The sequence below is a fragment of the Pristis pectinata genome, chromosome 16 (genome assembly GCF_009764475.1).
Source record: "Pristis pectinata isolate sPriPec2 chromosome 16, sPriPec2.1.pri, whole genome shotgun sequence".
Classification (NCBI taxonomy): Eukaryota; Metazoa; Chordata; class Chondrichthyes; order Rhinopristiformes; family Pristidae; genus Pristis; species Pristis pectinata.
In genome coordinates this window covers 30,897,303-30,918,853 of record NC_067420.1, presented here as the reverse complement: position 1 = coordinate 30,918,853, position 21,551 = coordinate 30,897,303, and the positions used below count along the sequence as shown (strand labels likewise).

Below are 21,551 nucleotides of genomic sequence, written 5' to 3'. Positions count from 1 at the left end.
TGTTAAGCTATTCATTAGAAAAATATTTTTTCTTACTTTGTACATCTTTTTCACATCTTCTCCAATGCTTTTAAGATTATTTCATAATATGAACTGTTCACATTGCTCCGTATGATTCAGTCAAAATTGCATGCAAGTTTAACTTCTGTTTTTCAATTCTAATTTTTCAATATGAACCTCAGCAAAGTGCTTTCAATTTTCTGTGGTCTTTTAACCTGTAATGCCACACTGTGTGAAACAAAACTCTTGATAGCCTTCTGTACCTGCAGCCCACTTTTTTAAAAGTATGTCAGAATAACTAAAGCAAATATGAAAGGGCGTAAATAATTTAAACCTTTCCTTGTACTCTGTAGTTCATGAAGTGGTAAGTATTTTTTGAAGTAACTGAGAAACATTATAAATATTAGTTTTGTTAAGTAACTAATAATCAGCAAAATTAAGCATTAAACTATGGACTGGTTTAATGGCCATTTATGTTTGTGGTTATGGTGTAGGGACAAAATAGTACCTCAGAATGCCAACAAGATTTCAAGATTACACTGTACAGCACAGAACATTCTGGCCAGAGTGTAGCAAGTCACATATAATTACTGTTTCTATATCAAAGGTTCTCTTTGGACTGTATCAATTAATGCTGACATTCTTGTGCCTAATTTGCTCACATAATATCCATCTGAAATCAATTGCATTCAGTCACAACACACTGAAGACCTAACGGACATTGCACCTGTATAATTCCTTCACTAGCCCATTGGAAGCCTTCCAGATGTCAGAACTTTTGGCAGGACAGCTAGGACAAGGTCACTTGTCAACTCCGTCAGCTGCAGAAGATCTGATCTTTATAAGGTAAACTGCCATTCCCAAACTGTTGGAGTGTGTCGTGAGATCAAACTTCAAGTGATTAAATCTATAGGAGGCATTAACCTACATAAAACATCTGAAGTTGATTAACCTACATAAAGCAGGTACAGTAGAACTTTGTTAATCTGGTATGCTTGCGTCTTTAGTAGCAAGTTTTCCAGACTATTAATACTCCAACAAATTTTTGTTTCATTTTATTTTTAGATATGATACAGTAGAATAATAAATCTTTCATTGAACCATGTAAGTTTAAAAGGAGTGTTGGAAACCAAGGCCACAAAAAGTTTCAAGGGAGTGTGGGAAGCGGAATCATGGAACTGGAGCCCTGATGTGGGAAAGGGAACTAGGGAACTGGGACCATTGTATGTTAAATTGAGCATGGGAATTAGTGACCAGTTAGCTAGCTGCCAAAGCATTGAGATTTCTGAATAGCTAGATAGCAGATTCTTGGATTATTAGTGTATTAACTGGCGCTTGGGAGCGGAGTTAATTTCACATGGGTGCATAGAACACTAGCAGGTATAGATTGTCCGAAAATTGTGGAAGGGAAAATTGGTAGCTTGTCATGGTATACTAAGTTTTCAACACTGTTGAAATTAAAAAATTATTCATGGCCAAAGCCTTAATGTTAAAATATGCTTGAGTACCCAAGCAAAGAGGCAAGGCATCAGAGGAAGAGAGAAAGGGAGGGGAGAGAACTAATGAAACAAAAAGGTTTCATCTTTGAGAGAAAACTCATAAAGTTAGTCAATAAAAATTTAGAAAATAGTCATGATGGAGGCAGAATCTCACCGCCCACAGGAGCAAACAATGAATTAATTTACAGGAAAAATTGTCATTGTAATATTCTTATACTAATGTTATTATTGTAAGTTTCAAATGAACATTTCAACTGCCACCGAATGACCTGTAACCTGGATTAAATGAAGTTGATTTCCAGTTATATTTGAGAAATGAAATATGTTCTGCTAAACCGCAACATCAGCACTGTGAAACCACCCTGGTGTGAACTGTTTTCAGTACAGTTTTGCTGATGATGCTTGAGGTTTGTCAGATGAATGATATATTAAAAGAATTGAATATTGTTCAGTACTCTTTACATTAATATTCAAGGCAACTCCTGGGTCCCAAAGGAAATGTAATTGAAATGTATCATGATTAAGGCTGTAAGCAGCAACTTGAAATGAAGAATGGGTAGTATGGAGCCAGGGTCCTTTCACTGAAGATCTGAAACAATTGTCAAAACACGTCACCTACCTTCAAGTACTGAGAAGCAAGGTCATGGTGATATGACCTGGATTTCAACAGCGCCTTATCCATTGTAGCAGATGATTTTTGGCAAACTTCTCGGGTCTGACTTAGGGTGAGTGTGGACCAGGAACCTCTCTTTATGTACTTGGAGTCAGCGTTTATTGGTATATTGACACATGGTGTACATTTCAAATCATTATTGCTTTTTGAAGCTTTAAGCGTATGTTCACTGATTGTGTTATAGGCATTCATTAAGTATTTAGCAGGCCCATGATCGGGGCGCCTCCCAAGTGTCATTAAACTCATTGGGTTTCGATAATTGCAATTGTCGCTATCCAAGTTATCATCTGAACTCCACCAGCCTGATATGTTTGTTCTTGTTCTGCGTTTTGATTCCAATTTTCGGTCCTTGCTCTTGCTTCTCTTGCTCTGCTTGGGGTCATCAGAGCTGAATTTGCTGCCATTCATACTTCCTTTGCCAGAACCCTCAAGGGACTGAGATTTTGCGAAGAGCTTTTGCACAGAGTGTACAAGGTGGCGTATCCGACCTGGACTTTCACTTCGGTGTTTGTTGTCACTCCTCTGGAACTGCAGTGTGTGGAACCCATCCCTGTGAATCGGCAACTGCTTCTCAAACTGGTCCAACAGGTTGGCAGGAAGGCGATTTATTTTGCTTGTGGAAGTATTCGGGGTGAAACTACAGTCATCTTGTAGGTCAAAGTGCGAATTGTAGTGGATCCTGGGAAAGGTGCTGCTGGCAATCTGATTGTTCAAGGGCAGGAGGCAATCTGCCTGCATTGCATTTGAAGCAGGGAAGCGATGATGCTCCATCTGATAGGAGTCCGCTGGACTGAGCAGGTAGGGGTTTCTTTCCTGGATGGGGGTCGGGTACATTTGGTCACTTGTTGGTTCACAGTTGTCAGAAAGGTGACGGCTTCGATTACCTCCTAAACCTTTCATAGCTGTCTGGGTTCAAAGTTCATATCTCGTCTCAGAGGTGGAAGTAGTTATCCAGATAAGCCTGTAAAGAGAAAGCACAATGGAATAAATCTATTAGTGCACTATTTTATGGCACACCCATTGACATGTGAAACAGTATTTTCTTCATATTTTGTGGATGTAATTAAGATTTGCCATAAAAAATGTTTTTCAAACTCGATTTGTCAAGGTAAGGTTCTGCCTGACTAAATTCAATTCTTTGAGAAGATAACAAGGAAGGTCAATGAGGGAGCCTTTTACTGTGATCTACATGGACTTTGGCAAGACACATATGGGATTTGATCAAGAATGTAAAATTTGATGCATGGGATCCAAGAGAAAGAGGCAAGTTGGATCAAAAATTGGCTCTGTGGGAGAAAGCAAATAAGTTTTTGTGATTGGAAGCCTTTATGTAGTGGGGTTCATAGGGCCCAATGATAGATGACTTTCTTTTCAAGCTATAAATGAACAATTTTGGATGTTAAGGTAGGGACCACAATTTTAAAAAATGCATTAGCCATGAATATATTGAGTTTTGTATCAACTGTATGAAAAACACTTGCTACTTTTGAATCATTTGGTGTGTGTCCTGATTGAACTCTCTGCCGTGTCGTTAGTTGGCAGGGTGGTTGAAAGTGAGAAAGGTTGCAGGAAGGTGCCAAAGACTGGTTACGTTGGGACAAAAGTGGTAAGCTAATTTATTTCGGACAAGTGCCCATGGGGAGGGCAACAGGGCAAGGGAACATAAACGAAACAGTAGGCTATTAAAAAGGGTAGCAGAGCAGAGAGACTTTGGAATGCATGCACAGATTCCAGAAGGGAGCAGGAACAATAGATAACATGGTTACGAAGGCATTCAGGATTGCTGCCTTTATTGGGCGAGGCTCAGAAAACATGAGAAGGAAAGATGTGCTGGACAGCATAAAACACCAGCAAGACCACAACTAGACGACTGTGTCCAGTCCTGGTCACAGCACTACATGAAGGATGAGATGGCACTTGAGAGTAAGTGGAGGGAATTTATGAGAATGTTGTAAGTGCTGGAGAATTATCACTTTGAAGAGAAACTGTCTAGGCTGGGGTTCTTTTCTTTGAAACAAAGGAGATTGAGGGGAGATTTAATTGAGGCGAGCAAACTATAAGAGGCCTAGACAATGTGAACAAGCAATAACTTTTTTCCTTGGCAATAACTAGGGTGCATGGATTTAAATTAATTAATAGAAAGATTAGAGGGGAGTCGAGCAGAAAAAGAACTTCATTCAACAAGTAATGGCAGTCTGGAACTCACTGCACAAAAGGGCACTGGATGCAGAAACCCTTCTCACATCTACAAGGTACTACAAGTTACAAGGCTACGGTCCAAGAGCTGGGAGGTGGGATTAGCCCAAGTAATCCATTCTTAGCCAGTACAAATACAACGGGCTGAATGGCTATAAATGCCATCTTATAAGGTAACTGTTGAACAAGAGTGGAAATAGAATACATACTACTTCAGGGAATGACTGCACATGTTAACATTCAGCAACACGTGTTAATTTGAGAAGAGAAATTATTTCTCAAGGTCAATGCTGTGTTAAGCAATTCTATTCCACAGGGGTGAAGAACAACTTCATGTAAATGCGAAGTGCTGGTTCATAACATCAAAAAAAATCATTATTTAAGCAACTGTACTCTGTACTGAGAACCCAAACATGCCAAACACCATCTAATTTCCTCCCCAGGTAAAAGACAATGAATTAAAGAAAAGCAAAACTTGGCATTCAATTGGCACTAATGAGAACCCCTGGCTGAGAAGGCTGGAGATTTGCAATTTTAAATTTCTTCTCTTGCTTTTGCATGCAGGTCACATTTTTTTTAAGAAGAATTTTTGTTCTCCTTTCCTTCAGTGCCCAGCTCATGGCTGGCCTACTCATCGTTTCCTGGTGGGAGTGGACTAGACTCCCCAGTGAATCCTCCTGTGAAGCAAGGTAATAGAGAGCCAAGAAACCAATTTATACTTTCCCATCTCATTTCCAAATGAGCAGAATAAAGTCCAGTGAATTCCTTTTTATTTCGTGATGCCCCTCATAACGTGGAAAATGACAAAGCACATCACACCATCTCTTCAACTGGGCTAAACCATCTTTATTTAAACTGGTTGGTTAAACCCAGGAAGGGAGCTCACCTTCTCAAATTTCTGACTTTACCATGAGATTTCAGTTAAGCTGGAAGCTAAAAATTCAGCCAGTGGCATTTCCCAGAAATGTGCAGCTCAGTGACAAACTGTTAATTTTATTCTTGTCTCCTGAACTGTGGGTTGCTGGCCATCATAAGCCAAACGCCACAACCACCATTTAATTTTCTTACCACCACCCACCCTGCTTACTCCCCTGCACAGACAATCCCACCTCGCCATCCTGGCTGGGGACCCTTGAGGCCACTGCATTACAGTAATCATGATTGTTTCATGGAATTCTTCAAGAGCTGTGATCATTTATATAGTTGCTTTTATGGATCTTAATCCTTAAACTGATTTGTATTCAATTGCAATGCCTTGAAATAAGTTCCAACCCATTTTCTCCAAGATCATACAAGTAAATATATTGAAATGTAACCAAGCCACTGCAACCACACTGCTTGCATTGATGAGAATTTGCACTTCTAGGGTACATGCCACTCTGAAAAAGGGAAGAGATCCACTTTACTGATGTCCCTCGCCTTTTGAAAAGATATGGAATGATCAGTCATTAGATTTCAAGCCACCTGCTAAACCGTCCAGTGCTCAGAATGGAATGACGAGGAGTAGGTTCAGGCGATTGGCAAAAAGTACATCCTTGCTGATTGTAGAGGTGGTTTGATGTTCCAATGGCTGTAAATGTCTGCAAAGCTCCTGGGGAAGTGTAAGCATGTATTTTTACATTTGTTCATAGAACTCAAACATTGCTGGTGAGGGTAACATTAATTCATCCCAACTATCCCCTCGGCTGAGAATGTAGTGAAGGGACAACCAAGAGACAGTGGAGACACAAGAGACTGCAGATGCTGGAATCTGTAGCAACAAACAAAGTGCTGGAGGAACTCGGCAGTTCAGGCAGCATCAGTTGAGGGAAATGGACAGTCAATGTTTTGGGTCAAGACCTTTCATCCGGACTGTCCCTTTAACCAAGAGACAATCATACATATGCTAGGAGCGGCTGGAAGGCACTTTGGGACATGCTGAGAGCTACTACGGAAATACATGCCTTCCTTTGTTACATGGGCTGATCACACTGATGGTTAGCCAACCGTTCTGTAATTACTTGTTAGTCTCTATCTGATAGTGAGTGCCAGTGTGGCAGGTCACGGTACAGCAAGGTGATTTTTTTCTTTTATTCTTCTGTATCTATTCTGATTGGTCAAGAGATTTAAATGAGGGCGCATCAGTGTGGGAAAGTCTGCACGGTTGAGGTGGTGAAATCTAATACAAACTAATTAAACTACTAAATACAACTAATTAATGAGAACAGATGGTGAGGCAGGCGATGTGTAGTGGCTGAAATATGTGGGAACTGGTGAACCCCAGAGTGGTATACATCTGCAGCAAGCGTTGGCTGCATGAAGAACTTCAGCTCAGGACTGATGAGCTGGAGTCCGAGCTTCAAACACTGCAACACAGTGGGGAGAATTACCCGGACGTGGTATTCCAAGGAGGCAGTCACACCCCTCAGACTAACTATCTCCAAATTGACAAATAGTCACCGACAGGACAGTGTGATTGCAGAAGAGACAGATAGAGGGATCCAGAGGATAGTTCCAGAGGAGCCTCAACCCTTACCCTCGTCCAACCCTTGGGCAAGGATGGGAACTGCAAAGTGTCCATACCGCAAAGAATAAACGTGGAGATATTAAAGACAAATTAAAAGGGGCCTACAATTATTATAGGAGATTTTAATCTGCACACAAACTAAACTGGCAAGGGTATTATAGAAGAAGAATTTGTGGAGTGCATCAGAGATTGCTTCTTAGAGCTGTATGTTATGGAAACTACTTGGGAACAGGCTATTTTAGATAAGATCATGTGTAATGAGGAAGGAGTAATAGGAGATCATGTGTTTAAGGTTCCCATAGGGAGTTGTGACCATAATATGGTAGAATTCCAGATCAAGTTTGAGGGAGAACACCCCAGTCCAAGATCAGTGTTTATCCGAGGGTAATTATAATAGTACAAAGGTGCAATTGTCTAGAGTGTACTCGATAAATAAGCTATGAGATAGATCAGGAGATGGATAGTGGCAGATATTCAAACTGCTGGTTCATAATGCCCAACAGAAATTTATCCCAATTATAAAGAAGGATTCCATGAGAAAGAGAAATCATCCATGGTTAACAAAGAAGCTCAAGGGTAATGTTAAATCGAAAAGTAGGGCATACAAAGTGGCAAGTGCTGGTGGAAGATCAGAGGACTGGAAACTTTCCTGGAACCAGCAGCGAACCACTAAAATGCTCAGGGGAAGGGAGAACATTGATTCTGAGAGAAAACTTGCACGTCATATCAAAGCAAACAGTAAGAGTTTCTATGGATATATAAAAAGCAAGAGGGTAGCTGAGGTAAGTGTGGGAACTCCAGTGAATAAGGCTGGTGATATACTGTGTGTGTGTATATATATATATATATATATATATATATATATATATATATATATATATATATATATATATATATACACGCACACACATATATATATATGTATACACAAACACAGTGACATGCAAAAGTTTGGGCACCCCTGGTCAAAATTTCTGTTGCTGTGAATAGCTGAGCGAGTAAAAGACGACCTGATTTCCAAAAGGCATAAAGTTAAAGATGACACATTTCTTTAATATCTTAAGCAAGATTACTTGTTTATTTCCATCTTTTACAGTTTCAAAATAACAAAAAAGGAAAAGGGCCCAAAGCAAAAATTTGGGCACCCTGCACGGTCAGTACTTAGTAACACCCCCTTTGGCAAGTATCACAGCTTGTAAATGCTTTCTGTAGCCAGCTAAGAGTCTTTCAATTCTTCTTTGGGGAATTTCGGCCCATTCTTCCTTGGAAAAGGCTTCTAGTTCTGTGAGATTCTTGGGCCGTCTTGCATGCACTGCCCTTTTGAGGTCTATCCACAGATTTTCAATGATGTTTAGGTTGGGGGGGCTGTGAGGGCCATGGCAAAACCTTCAGCTTGTGTCTCTTGAGGTAGTCCATTGTGGATTTTGAGGTGTGTTTAGGATCATTATTCTGTTGTAGAAGCCATCCTCTTTTCATCTTCAGCTTTTTTTACAGACGGTGTGATGTTTGCTTCCAGAATTTGCTGGTATTTAATTGAATTCATTCTTCCCTCTACCAGTGAAATGTTCCCCATGCCACTGGCTGCAACACAAGCCCAAAGCATGATTGATCCACCCCCCATGGTTAACAGTTGGAGAGGTGTTCTTTTCATGAAATTCTGCACCCTTTTTTCTCCAAACATACCTTTGCTCATTGCGGCCAAAAAGTTCTATTTTAACTTCATCAGTCCACAGGACGTGTTTCCAAAATGCATCAGGCTTGTTTAGATGTTCCTTTGCAAACTTCTGACACTGAATTTTGTGGTGAGGATGCAGGAAAGTTTGGAGAAAAAAGGTGCAGAATTTCATGAAACGAACACCTCTCCAACCGTTAAGCACCAGGGTGGATCAATCATGCTTTGGGCTTGTGTTGCAGCCAGTGGCATGGCGAACATTTCACTGGTAGAGGGGAGAATGAATTCAATGAAATACCAGAAAATTCTGGAAACAAACATCACACTGTCTGTAAAAAAGCTGAAGATGAAAAGAGGATGGCTTCTACAACAGGATAACGATCCTAAACACACCTCAAAATCCACAATGGACTACCTCAAGAGGCACAAGCTGAAGGTTTTACCATGGCCCTCACAGTCCCCCAACCTAAACATCATCGAAAATCTGTGGATAGACCTCAAAAGGGCAGTGCATGCAAGGCGGCCCAAGAATCTCACAGAACTAGAAGCCTTTTCCAAGGAAGAATGGGTGAAAATCCCCCAAACAAGAATTGAAAGACTCTTAGTTGGCTGCAGAAAGCGTTTACAAGCTGTGATACTTGCCAAAGGGGGTGTTACTAAGTACTGACCGTGCAGGGTGCCCAACTTTTGCTTTGGGCCCTTTTCCTTTTTTGTTATTTTGAAACTGTAAAAAGTGGAAATAAAAAAGTAATCTTGCTTAAAATATTAAAGAAATGTGTCATCTTTAACTTTATGCCTTTTGGAAATCAGGTCGTCTTTTACTCGCTCAGCTATTCACAGCAACAGAAATTTTGACCAGGGGTGCCCAAACTTTTGCATGCCACTCTATATGGCAATACATTAAATCAAGTTTTTGGAGCGAGAAAACAGAACACTAGAAGAACTAAGCAGGTTAAGCAGCAAAAGGTGTATGTCAATGTTTCAGGTTGAGATTCTGCATCATTAATTTTTGCATCAGTTTTCACTGAGGAGGACAGTGCAAATATCAGAAAGGAACAGGTGAGATAATTTCACAAAACTGGGATGAACTTGTAAAAATCCCAATCACACAGGACAAAGTATTAAGAAAGTCACGTAACAAAAGGCAGACGATGTCCTGCACCCAAGGGTTCGAAAGGAAGTGGCTGCAGAGAGAATGGAGCCATTGACTGAAAGTTTTCAAAACTCAGTTAATTCCAGGATGGTACAAGAAGATTGGAAAACAGCAAACATGACTCCCTGCTCAAGAAGGGAGGAAGATAAAAGATGGGGAACTAAAAGTAATTTATTTTAATAGCTGTTGTTGGTAAGATTCTAGAGTCAATAATCAAAGAGAAAATAACTAATCATTTAGGAAAGTTTAACATAATCCAACCAAGTCAATATGGTTTTATGAAAGGTAAATCATTGTTGAAATCTGTGGGGATGGGGGGAGGTGGGGGAAGGAATTGTCAACTTTTCGGGTTGAAACCCTGCATCGGTCTTATGATAACAATCTGTCTCCTGTCTCTTAAAAAGGTGCTTACTTCAACAGATGAGGAACTCAGAGGAAATGTTCTCAGTGGCGTGCTGTTTTTATCACAGTGGAGAGTTTATGGCTGAGATGACAGCCTGAATCAGATGAGGAAGGATGAGTGAGTTGATCACCATGTCAGATTGTCCACTGAATGGCTTCATTTCTCACCATTAAATGCCACTTTAATATGAACACCTGTCCTGCACAGTTACTGTTTCATCCAAAGAGAAAATACAAAGCAAATTATATTTTATATTATCCAGATAGATCCCCATAGCTTTGAGAACAGCCCATGCAATTAATATGATACAAAGCACACTTGACAAATCCCACTTCAGAGGATAAAGTACAAGTACCCAACTGGCAATATTCCCAATCAATTGCAAATAATTTATTCCAGGCTTGCATATTTGAAATCTAATATATTCAGAATTGGCCATGTAAATGTTCCGATTTACTCAGTAAATTTCATTTCTTTTTAATACCTTCTGCAAACAGATAATAGTAACACAGCAGCCACATTGTTATTGAAGGTGAGTATTTGTGTATTTAAAGGGAAGGCTCCCAGGAGGTGTTGAGGAAGCCTGATGAATGCAAAAGAAGTTCTCAAAGACTTGATTTGACTTTGTTAGCACTAAAGTTTTGTAAGAACTGGTCAAAAGCAAATACACATGAATACAATCTGCTTTCTTTAATGGAGGATATCATGTTGAAATGCAAATGATCTTTTATATTTTTAAACTTGTAGCCTTTTTGAATTGACTTTCACTGAAAATTCTTGCAAATTCTTTGTGAAACCTTAAGCATTGTAAAAGGAGTTTTTGATTACTGAATTTCCACTGTAAATGGATCTGAATAGTACATTAACCACTCAGAGCTAATGAGGTTACATTCAATATTCCACAATGTTGTACCCAATCTTAACCATTTCTGAAACTGCCTGTTTTTTTGGGATAAACAGAATAACATTAACACCATCGGATAATATATGCTTTGTTGTTATGTACTTATCCTAGTTGGAATTTGCACCGAGATCCCATTTCCAAATCTGACGCCAAAGGAACACCCTATGAAGTAATGCCATGATCTTGGGAAATATTCTCATTTAATGATTAGCTGATCAGATTGCATGGATAAGCTTACAAAATCAGATGTATATGTTATGAGCAAGGAGTTAGGGAAAGATAGTGTGATTGCAAGACTTCATGGGCAAAGACAATGAGCTTGTAATAAAGTTCTGCACACCTCTATACAGGCAGCATTTAACTAAATGTGGCATCAAGGAGGCCTGGTAAAAATGAAGTCAATAGGCATCAAAGGGAAAACACTCAAATGATTAGAGTCATACTTCGCACGCAGATAAAGTACAAGTACCCAACTGGGTACGCAGAAGATAATTGTGGTTGTTGGAGGTCAATTACTCCAGCCCCAGGAAATTTCTGCAGGAGTTCCTTAGGACAGTATCTTACACCTAACTATCTTCAGGCGAGAAGTGTGAATGTTCGCTTATGATTGTACCATGTTCACTTCCACTTTTAGTTCCTCTGGAATTGAAGCAGTCCACACCTGCATGCAGCAACACCTCAACAATATTCAGCCAAGAAATGATAAGTGGCACATAACATTCATGTCAAGCAATAACTATTTCTGACAAAAGAGAATTTAGCCATTTACCTTTGACATTCAGTGGCAGCTATGAGTATCCCACTATCAGCAACCATCAACCAGAAATTTGACTGGACCAGCCACAGAAATACCATGGCTACATGAGCAGGTCAAAGGCTGGGTATTGTACAGTGAGTGATTCTATTTCTTGACACCCCAAAGCTACATTTGCAGGACAGCAGGACTAATAATGCCTCAGGAGGAGCTTGAGGAGGTTCTTGAATCCAAATAGAAATCTAGAATTCTGGTAGTAAATGAAACTTGACAGTACAGTTTCTGAGCAACTCAAGGGCTTTTCATCTGCCATCATTCCCAAGTGTGATCCTAATAGAACCATACACTGTAAAGCTAGTGTTATTATTCATGAGTCACGACTGTTGAAATTGCAAACAAAACATTGCACTACCCAGTTAGATGAATTGACACTTCAAAAAAGAACTCGGCAAAAGAAAAATGGAGCACCTATATGCTGTCCCTCAGAGATGGTGATGGCTAAATTCAATAGCTTCTGAAAAATAATGTGGGATTCGCGATGTCCATCAAGCCACTGCTATTTGAGACACAGGCTGCATGCCGTATAGTAACTGTGAGCTGTCTGCTCACTTTGGTGCTGAGCCAAAGATAAGTGTGGTGTTGATTTGCTTAGTGAATCATCAGGGGGCCAATATCATGAGTGACTTGGTCCAGTTAAAGCAAGGCCACTCTGCTTAAAGCTAATCCGAGCCTTTCAAATGGGAGATGGATTTGACTGGAGCAGATACTGGCCTGGAGGTGAGTGAGAAGACTTCAAGAATTTTGGACGCTGCACGAGAAGCTTTGGAAGAGGTGGAAAGGAGAAGAGGGGATAGATGGGGAAAGGGTGTCCTCTAGGTATATCCTCTAAAGGCAATGGGAGCAGACAGCCAGGGAATTTAGCCACAAGGATCTCGATGCCGCACATCAAGAAGTTCACCGACCTCACGTGGTCAAGGTCAAATGTCACATACTGAATTTACTGTTCTACTCATGACACTCCCAGGCTCAGATTGCAGCAGTTTCAATCAATCAATCCACTCTCATATCTGCACTGACACACTTCACTCTGCCCACCCACACTCTGTGTTGCTGTAACACTTGCATCCCACAACTCCCACATACACTGTCAGCTGTCTCCTCCACAAAACCCACATCACACTAAAAGATTGCACTATGTAATACTGGTACAGTTGATTGTCTCTCAGGTGGTGCACAAGAGGAGAGGCACACAATCTAACTGGAGTAGCCCTAATGAAGAGGAAGTACAGGTCATGACTGAGACAGGCATTGCTGAGACTGTGGCCAAAACTGAAGCCACTTAATATGACAGTGATGTCATGCCCAATGCTCCTTCTCACATCCTGCTGCCTCCCCATTATCTCACACACTGTTCAGACTGCAAATTGGAAACTGTCCCAAGTTTGTCAGGAGATCCAAGACTTTGTCTGAATGTGTACTTGCAGAAATCTGGGTGTTAATACTCCCTGAACACCAAAGCCCTGTTTGGATACCACTGCGGGATCCAGCCCATTCTTCTTCAAATGATGGGCTGAGGTGAGCTGGACTTGACCTGCTGTCATTGCTTGTGGTCCCCACCCACCCAAATTTGACACACAATGGCCAAATGAGCTGACCCTCTGCATCCAGCAGGTGCTTGGCGATGTGCAGCAAGGACTCAGTGGAGGAGACCTCAGGCAGAGTACTGCGGAAACCCCACTTTGTCTTAGATGTTAAACTTGTTGTATTGGAGCAGAGAGATGGATTCCCCAGCTCAATGCTGTGCTGCTGGAATCTATGGAACCTAGGTACTTGCTCACTTGGATACAGATTGCGAACTGCTGTCCACAGTCATTTGATTCTGCCAAGGTTCTGAAGTACAATCATTCCTCAATCAACAAAAGGGATTGTTTCTGGAAAGTGTTCCTCTTAGTTAAATTTTGCAAATCGAATAGGTAGGGCAAAATGCATTGTGTACATTTTGGTACAGTATAATCCAATGTGCCAGGGCATGGTGTGCTGTTTTTACAGCCAAAACTAGTGTTGTAATTTGAAGACTCACACCCCAAAGACTCAGTGGTATTATAACAAAATTTGTGAATTGAATGCCTGTAAATCAAGGACATAGAATAATTTAGAAGAGCTAAAGTGGTAAGGTAAACACCCAATACTAGAGAAACAAATCTTGTTGCAGCCATTTTCTCCAACTGAGACTGGCCACGTCATAACAATATTAAGACAGTTAATAGATTAAAACTAATATAACTGGAAAAGACCGCAAATAATCAAGATCAAGTCATGACTAAGATGCTCCAGTGATCATGGCCCAGAACTTGTTGGCAACAGTGTTGCTGACTCAGAAGAAAGCTCCCATGAAGAGCCTCCCTTTTTCAGACACCAGATACTGTCAAGGCATTCAGCAGCAAGGATGCCATTAAGCTGGAGAAGCAACCAACTAGATTAAAGATTACCCACAACCAGCAAACCAGTCAAATAAAAGAAAAAAACTTTTAATTAACATTTTGAACATTTCACAGATACTTATGAATGATTAATAGCTTATTAATGAAAGGTGGAATATCATAAAATTAAAATCTATATTATCAGCAAATTACCACACACATATGTGAAGTAAGTTATTTTCAGCCACAGAGATAATTAAGTAATAACTATTGCTTTGTACACAATTAAAAATTTATTTAGACCTCATGTTGCAAATTGTGGGAATATCAAAATATTTGACAGAGTATTAGTTTATCAAGCAACTTCTCTTGATCCCACTGAAAAGGCATGAACAACTCAGCCAAGGGAGGAGGAGGGAATCACTTACAAGATTTCTATCTTGAACGACGCATGCACGGGAGTCAAAAAGTTACTTTCATTTCCACAATCGTACAGGTACAAACTTCAATAACCTTGCTGTCATCACCAGTGCAAAATCTTAGCCTGAAGAAGGGTCCTGACCCAAAACGTTGACCGCCTGCTTTTCTCCACGGATGCTGCCTGGCCTGCTGAGTTCCTCCAGCATCATAGCGTTTTCCTTTTATACCAACAGATATGAAAAGTAATTGGCTAGAAACCAGATTTTGCCTTGTTATGGACAGGTTCATATACTCTACATGGCCTTGAACATGATCTGAATAAGGTGTGAAACCATTTAATCCATTCCAGAACCAAGATCATTTAAACTTCAGTCATTGAGCTGCAATATGCAGACAATGCCTGCTTACGTCAAGCCCCAGGTCATCATTGACCCATTCACTGATAAATAGACAAGAATGGGTCTGACACTTCAGAACTGAGAAACAAAATTCCTCTGTAACACCACCCCTGACAACAAAGTTCCATGATGTAAACCTGGAATGTGGACCATTTCCTGTATCTCTGGATCAATGAAGGCAGACATTCATAATAAAATTCACCATCATCCTCAACGTAGTAACACGCCCTTTGGCCATCTGAGGAATAAAGTGTTTGAAGATCAAGAGCTCAAAGCCTGCAAAAATCTCAATGTCTATTGGGCAGCAGCGATCACTGCCCTCCTGTAGACAGCAGGCACCTCAAAGCACTGGAGAGGTACAATCAATGCTGAATTTGCAAAATCCTCCAAATCCAATGGCAGGAACTTCTTCCAGGTGAACTTCTCCAGTACTGAGGCCCTAATTACACTCATTCAGCTCTGATGAGCTCAGTGAGTATGTTATTCACAAGCCTGTCACCAGACTCCCCAAAGCTCCATCAAGTAAGCAATAATCTGATGGACAGAGGAAATTGTTCAAGGACGTTCTCAAAACCTCTATGACAAAGTGTAACTTCCTTCTGACATGTGGAAGTCCATGGTGCATGATTTTTTTAAAGTGGAGAAGGAACATTTGGGATGGCAGGTAAAACTTCACATCAGCAGCAGACAGAAGCAGAATGAATGTACAAGCTATTTGCCCACCCATCCGATCAAGTGATTTAATAGGAACCTGAGGGGCAACTTTTTTTTACACAAAGGGGTGGTATGTATGTGGAATGAGCTGCCAGAGGAAGTGGTTGAAGCAGGTACAATAACAACTTTTAAAAGACAGTTGAAAAGGTTACATGCATTGGAAAGGCTTAGAAGGTTATGGGCCAAATGCTGGCAAATGGGACTAGCTCAGATGGGGCATCTTGGTTGGCATGGACCAGTTGGATCAAAGGGGCTGTTTCCGTGCTGTATGACTCTATGAACACTATAAGCACTTCCTGCTTCTCCTGTGGCAGATTTTGTGAGTCCCACATTAGCATTCAACAACCACCTCAAACCACAGGACTGGAGTGGAAGCAAGTCAGCCGTGATCTCATGGTACTGCTGAAGAAGAAGATCATGATCAAGGTCTGCAAGTTAGATCCCAGGACACATCTGCAAGACAGAAGCAATTCTAGTGGATTCATGAGAACTGTTAAAGTAGGAATCCTGCTCTCTTATTTTCTGAAGACCGACAGAACCTACTTTCAATACTTGTCTTTACTGCTTCCCTTCACCCTTCTGTGATTATTGCATGACACTTCACTTTCCCTGCTTCACCTTTTACTGCACCCTGATCACTACTGCAATCCTCGCTCCCATGGTCACATCATATAAACCACTCCACAAGGATAGCTTATACACTCCCATCTTTCTTGCAGGACGTTATCTATTACTTAAGGAAGTGGTTGCCAGTGAAGGAAACTATGCAAGGTTTGTGAGAGACCTTATCACCTTTAGCATATATATTCATGAACGGAACATGGCAATCAACAATTAATCTTCTTGCCTCCTGCTTGCCCCACACATTTGGTACCACAAACTAGCCACTTATATCTCTACTGTCTCACTTTGCTTTGAAAGCAAACTCATGCCTCATGTATAAAATGGAAAAACACATCCACCATGACAGGAAAATCAGCTCTGCCTCCCTAAAGGTACACCAGCAATTTGCCTGATTCTAGAAAACACCAGCCTAGGAGATTGATACCAGACATACTTTACAGGATCGGACAATGTTGAACTGCTAACTAGATGTGTGCAGGACTGAGGGAAGAGGGATAACCACCAACATCAGATTCATTCGGTCAGACACATTCTCTCAATGCCAGAGTGTAAAATAATCCAACACCCACATGAACTATGGAAAACAGAGACAAGAAAAAGCCAGAGGCACTGGGCAGGTCAAATAACAGAGATGATATTTCAAGTCAGTGACCCTTCGTCAGAACTGGAAAAGTGAGAAAACAAGTGTGTGCTTAAGTTGTTGAGAGAATGAGGCGTGGCAAAAACAGGGAATATCTGTCATAGGGTGGAGACTAAAGTTATCAAGGTAATGATTAAAAACCTGCAGTTGGAGACTGAACAGAAAAACAAATTGAAACCAAAAAGTACAACCATGTCCATGAAAAAAAAGGGTACAAAAGATACTCCTCTTCTCGCTTTTCCGGTTGTGGTGAAGGGCCCTTGGCTCGAAATGCCCTCTCTGTTTCTCTGTGCCTGACCTGCTGAGTGCCTCCAGCATTATCAGTATTTACCTTGGGTTTCCAGCATCTGAATACTTTTGCTCCAGTGGAAAACAAAGAAATGACTTAGCCTGTTCTAGGTACAAGCCCCCTCTACAGGATAGAGGAACAAAAATATTGTCAAGGTTAACATCAAAGTACTGCAAAAGACAGTTATGTGGAGACAATTTGTGACAGCCTGCTACTCTCCAGTCAGCTGACAATGACAGATTTCACTGGCTGTGAAGCTGTATGTGTTATTGAAAGGTACATCTGACAAAAGATGCTAGCTTTTAATTATCTGAAAAAAACTGAAAGATGAATCAAGACTGATGCACAATATGAATGTACTGCATCTTATTCATTAATTAAAGTTGTTGCAGTGTAGATTCCCTGTATGATAGATATTATAGCTAACAAAAATGGAAGAAAACTTCTTGAATTAGTTTGTTAAATTAGATAGACACTGATTCCTTCACCATAAAAACACTTTCATTCCCTGCTTATTTCTTTGGAAAAGTTGGAACTTCTCATCTTAAATTGAAAGAAATTAAGCATTATTAAATGTTGGTTTGCAGCAATTTTGTCTATGTAATGAGAACAATGTTATTGGTTTTGAAATAAACATATTCCAGGAACCATTACTGTAAACATCAATTGGAAGACTATCAGAGCAGTAACTTTGGAGTAAGATAAGGGCCATTAAGCTCATTTGTCTAATTAACTGGTAGTCAAGGCAGCATTATTATTACACTATAATTTGAGTTCCTATCAGCCTTTTGTCTTGAATTTAACACTTATTTTGCCAGCAGATTCTTTGTAGTGAGTTTGGCTAGAAATTAGAACCGAGAATTGTTACAGCAAAACATTGAGCAATAGCCAGCCAGAGTGGTGAAAGGTGGGTAATCCTCTGTCAATCAAGCTTGGTGACAAGATTGTTGTTACTGAGGCTGATTTTATCTATTACCCTGCTTTTCGTGGGAGAAGTGTGATATTTCGATTCCCTGCTATTAACACAGAGCAGTTTACAGACTCATTTGGCTTTGATTGCTGTACCTCAACTTCACTGGCAATATACTGTGTGCTGCTATTTACACTGTCAGGTCATAACCAGTGCATTGAGAACACTGAGGAGGTAGTGTGCCAGAGACAACAGATAAGATCCATGGTGAATTGAATTAGGTGGGGGTAAATAGGGTATTTGGTGTTAGTGGAGAGAAGCACCTTATAGAGGCAAAGAAAACTTGGGTGAAACGCATGGGGAATATTGATCCTGAAGAGGATGGTAGAAGAAGGAAAAAATCTAGCAAAGGAGAAAGGAGAGGAAGTCCAATGGGGTGTGCGAATGAGGAAACAAGTCCATAACAAAAGGACAATTGAACAGGGTACAGAAATCACTGAAAAGATAGGACTGTGTTCATAAATACAAAATGCACTTCCACGATCTTGAAAAGTTACATTTACTAACTCATTATTCTGAAAACATTCACAAACTTCCAGTTTTCTAGAGAATAGGCCAAATAGTCTTCAGATGAAATGTAACATTTATTTCTCCCATATACTTTCTAAATAAACTTTCAAAAGTAATAGGATCAAAATTGTTGGTCTAAGTTAATTTCTACCATATTTCATGTTTTCAACGTTTATGTTGAGAATTTCTTATTTAAAAGCTGTTTGTAAGAAAACTAGTTCTTTATTGGCTTCATTCTCATCTCCTGGGAGAAACGGAAACAATTAAAGAAATACTGGCCCAAATTAAGCAACAACAAAGGATTTTGAAAAATTTAGGGAAATTTCTCTGCAACCTCCATCAACAAGAAACTCCAGAAAAAACAGTAGTTAACTGAAAGTCCAGGTAGTTAATGAAGACATTACCTCCCTACCTCCTTCCTCATTTCAGGCCTGCAGCTATTGAAAACTGCACTTTTTTTGTTTTAAGACACAACACTTCAAAATAACTCATTTCAAAAATATTTCATGAAGCAGAAAGCATGATAAGTATAAAACTGTTATGCTTGAGCACAATCCAGCTCAATGACTTCAATATTCTTCTGTTAAAAACAAGTGCATGATCCGAATAGCATTTCATACCTAAATGATTTTACATAAGTAAAGTCTGGCCCAACAGCCATGAAATAATGTGAATACTTAATAAAACACTGAATATCATGTAGTAAACTGTATTAGTCCTGATAGTGAAAATCAAGGCTTATTCAGATTTCTAAACTATACAGCAATATCTTTGTACCTGCTTGTTCTGACGGGGGCAGAACCTGCTGCCTGGAGTTGGTGGATCCAATTTGAAATGCCATCATTCAACCATCTCAACTTCAGCACACACACACTGCTGAAGCCAGAAGTCTATGGCTTAGTGGCGGACAGATAGTGCAGCATCCATTACCACATGCTGTCACTGAATTCCACATGAAGCCTAATTCTGGGCCCCGATCTGGCTGGGATTTCCCAGCCTTGTGCTGGGGAATCACCTCTCTGATTCCAAAAAGGGAAAAGAATCCCAATCTGACAAATGAAAGAGGTTTGCACAAGAGATGGAAAAAAAATTGAGCAGCGTTAGTTAGAGGCACAACCTTCCCCACCATGGAGGACATCCTCAAGAGACGGTGCCTCAAGAAGATGGCATCCATCACTAGGGGCCCTCACCATCTGGGGCATGCCCTCTTCTCGTTACTACCATCAGGGAGGAGGTATAGGAGCCTGAAGACCCACACAGAATGATTCAGAAACAGCTCCTTCCCCTCTGCCATCATATTTCTGAATGGTCCATGAATCCATGAGCACTACCTCATTATTCCTTTTTTTTGCACTATTTATTTATTTTGTAATTTATGGTAATTTTATGTCTTTGTACGGTACTGTTGCTGCAAAACAACAAATTTCAAGTCATGTTAGTCAGTGATAATAAACCTGATTCTGATGAGTAGTGGGTTACAGTAGAGCTGGTTGAGAGCTTGGGGACAGCAGTAAGGTAAAATGGTAAGAGACAGAGAAGAGTCAGAACAATGAGAGATAAGGAGAGAATAAAGACCATTCATGCAGCCTAGGGGATGGTCATACTGCTGCTACCAATGACAACAGTAAAGTAAATCTTGCTGCAGGGATGATAATATTGTTACATGTAGGTAAAATGACTGGGGCAGGGAATCGTGTGTGGGACAACGAAGAAGGAGAGGTGAAGATAAGAAAGAATTGCAGGCAGTGGGAATGGTTCCATGGAAGAGATGGAAGGGAACATGATAGGAAGAAGGGAACATGATAGGAAGAAGGGATAAGAGGCTTTAGGAAAGAACAGTTTACAAGTAAAGGGTGAACAGGGGAAGGCAAAATAAAGGTGTCTCCACATCATAAATGAAAAAAAATTGGAGGACTAGAGGAAAGAATGAAATTTGTTGCCATTATGTTACATTGCACATAGATTCTGAGAGGGAGTTATCATACTTAAATCACAACACAGAGTTAACAAATTTATAACTTTTGAATCACAAATGACATGCCCTGACAGCATGAGCTTAGCCAATACATAGCAGCAGTTAGAGCAGCTTCAGTTAGAATCTGTTCTTTGTGCTTCTTGATCATCTCTTGCTTTTGCTAAAGTATAAGCTCTATTAAAATGCATTTAATTTGAAATGGTTACTTGCAAGAGGCAGGTAAATCAGCATTACTGGAGAGAATTCAGTAGTTTGTGGTACATTTAATAATAAGGAACATATTCATTAATTATCGAGTTCAGAAACAGCTCTACATTGCCATAACAATAAACTATGTGCAAGATAAATTGCTTTCAACTGAAAGAGAGAAATTAAAGAGTGGTAAAAGAATCTATCATGTAAAATTTCTTTCACACATCTGTCACAAAGATTAACATGTCTTACTTGCCTGTCATCTTTAAAAGTCATCATATATTTTACTGAGATGGCTGATGTTGATTAGATTCAGGAGGCTGCAATTTGGAAAAATCCTAATCTGATGAACTAATGAAATTGGCACTATTTATTTGATGCCATCTTTTCCACAAAGTTTTGCACAAACACCTTTTATAAATGTTTGCTTCATACCTTTTCTTCAAGTGACAGCTCTTTTTGATAGTTGATTCTGTAGAGGAATGTGATTTAATGTAATTCAGGTTTCTCTGAATTCCAAGTCTTGTGAATTTAAATAGATTTTTACTCCCTCCCTTAATGTAGCCCGAGTGTTTAGATATTGTGGGAACTAACTCTCCCCAGTTAAACAGTAGATATTACCAAAAGCTTTGGCACATA

The 21,551-nt window shown here is 40.1% G+C and overlaps 1 protein-coding gene across 6 annotated transcripts in view; it reads right to left on the bottom strand.

Moving 5' to 3' along the window:
- Positions 1-21,551, bottom strand: part of LOC127578703 (disks large-associated protein 4-like) — a 435,166-nt gene that overhangs the window by 149,950 nt on the left and 263,665 nt on the right. For all 6 annotated transcript variants that reach the window (XM_052031016.1, XM_052031018.1, XM_052031017.1 and 3 more), the window contains one exon: positions 2,119-3,133. In XM_052031016.1, coding sequence (XP_051886976.1) covers positions 2,119-3,072 — 954 coding nt within the window. In that variant the 5' untranslated portion in view covers positions 3,073-3,133. The remainder of the gene's footprint in view (positions 1-2,118; positions 3,134-21,551) is intronic.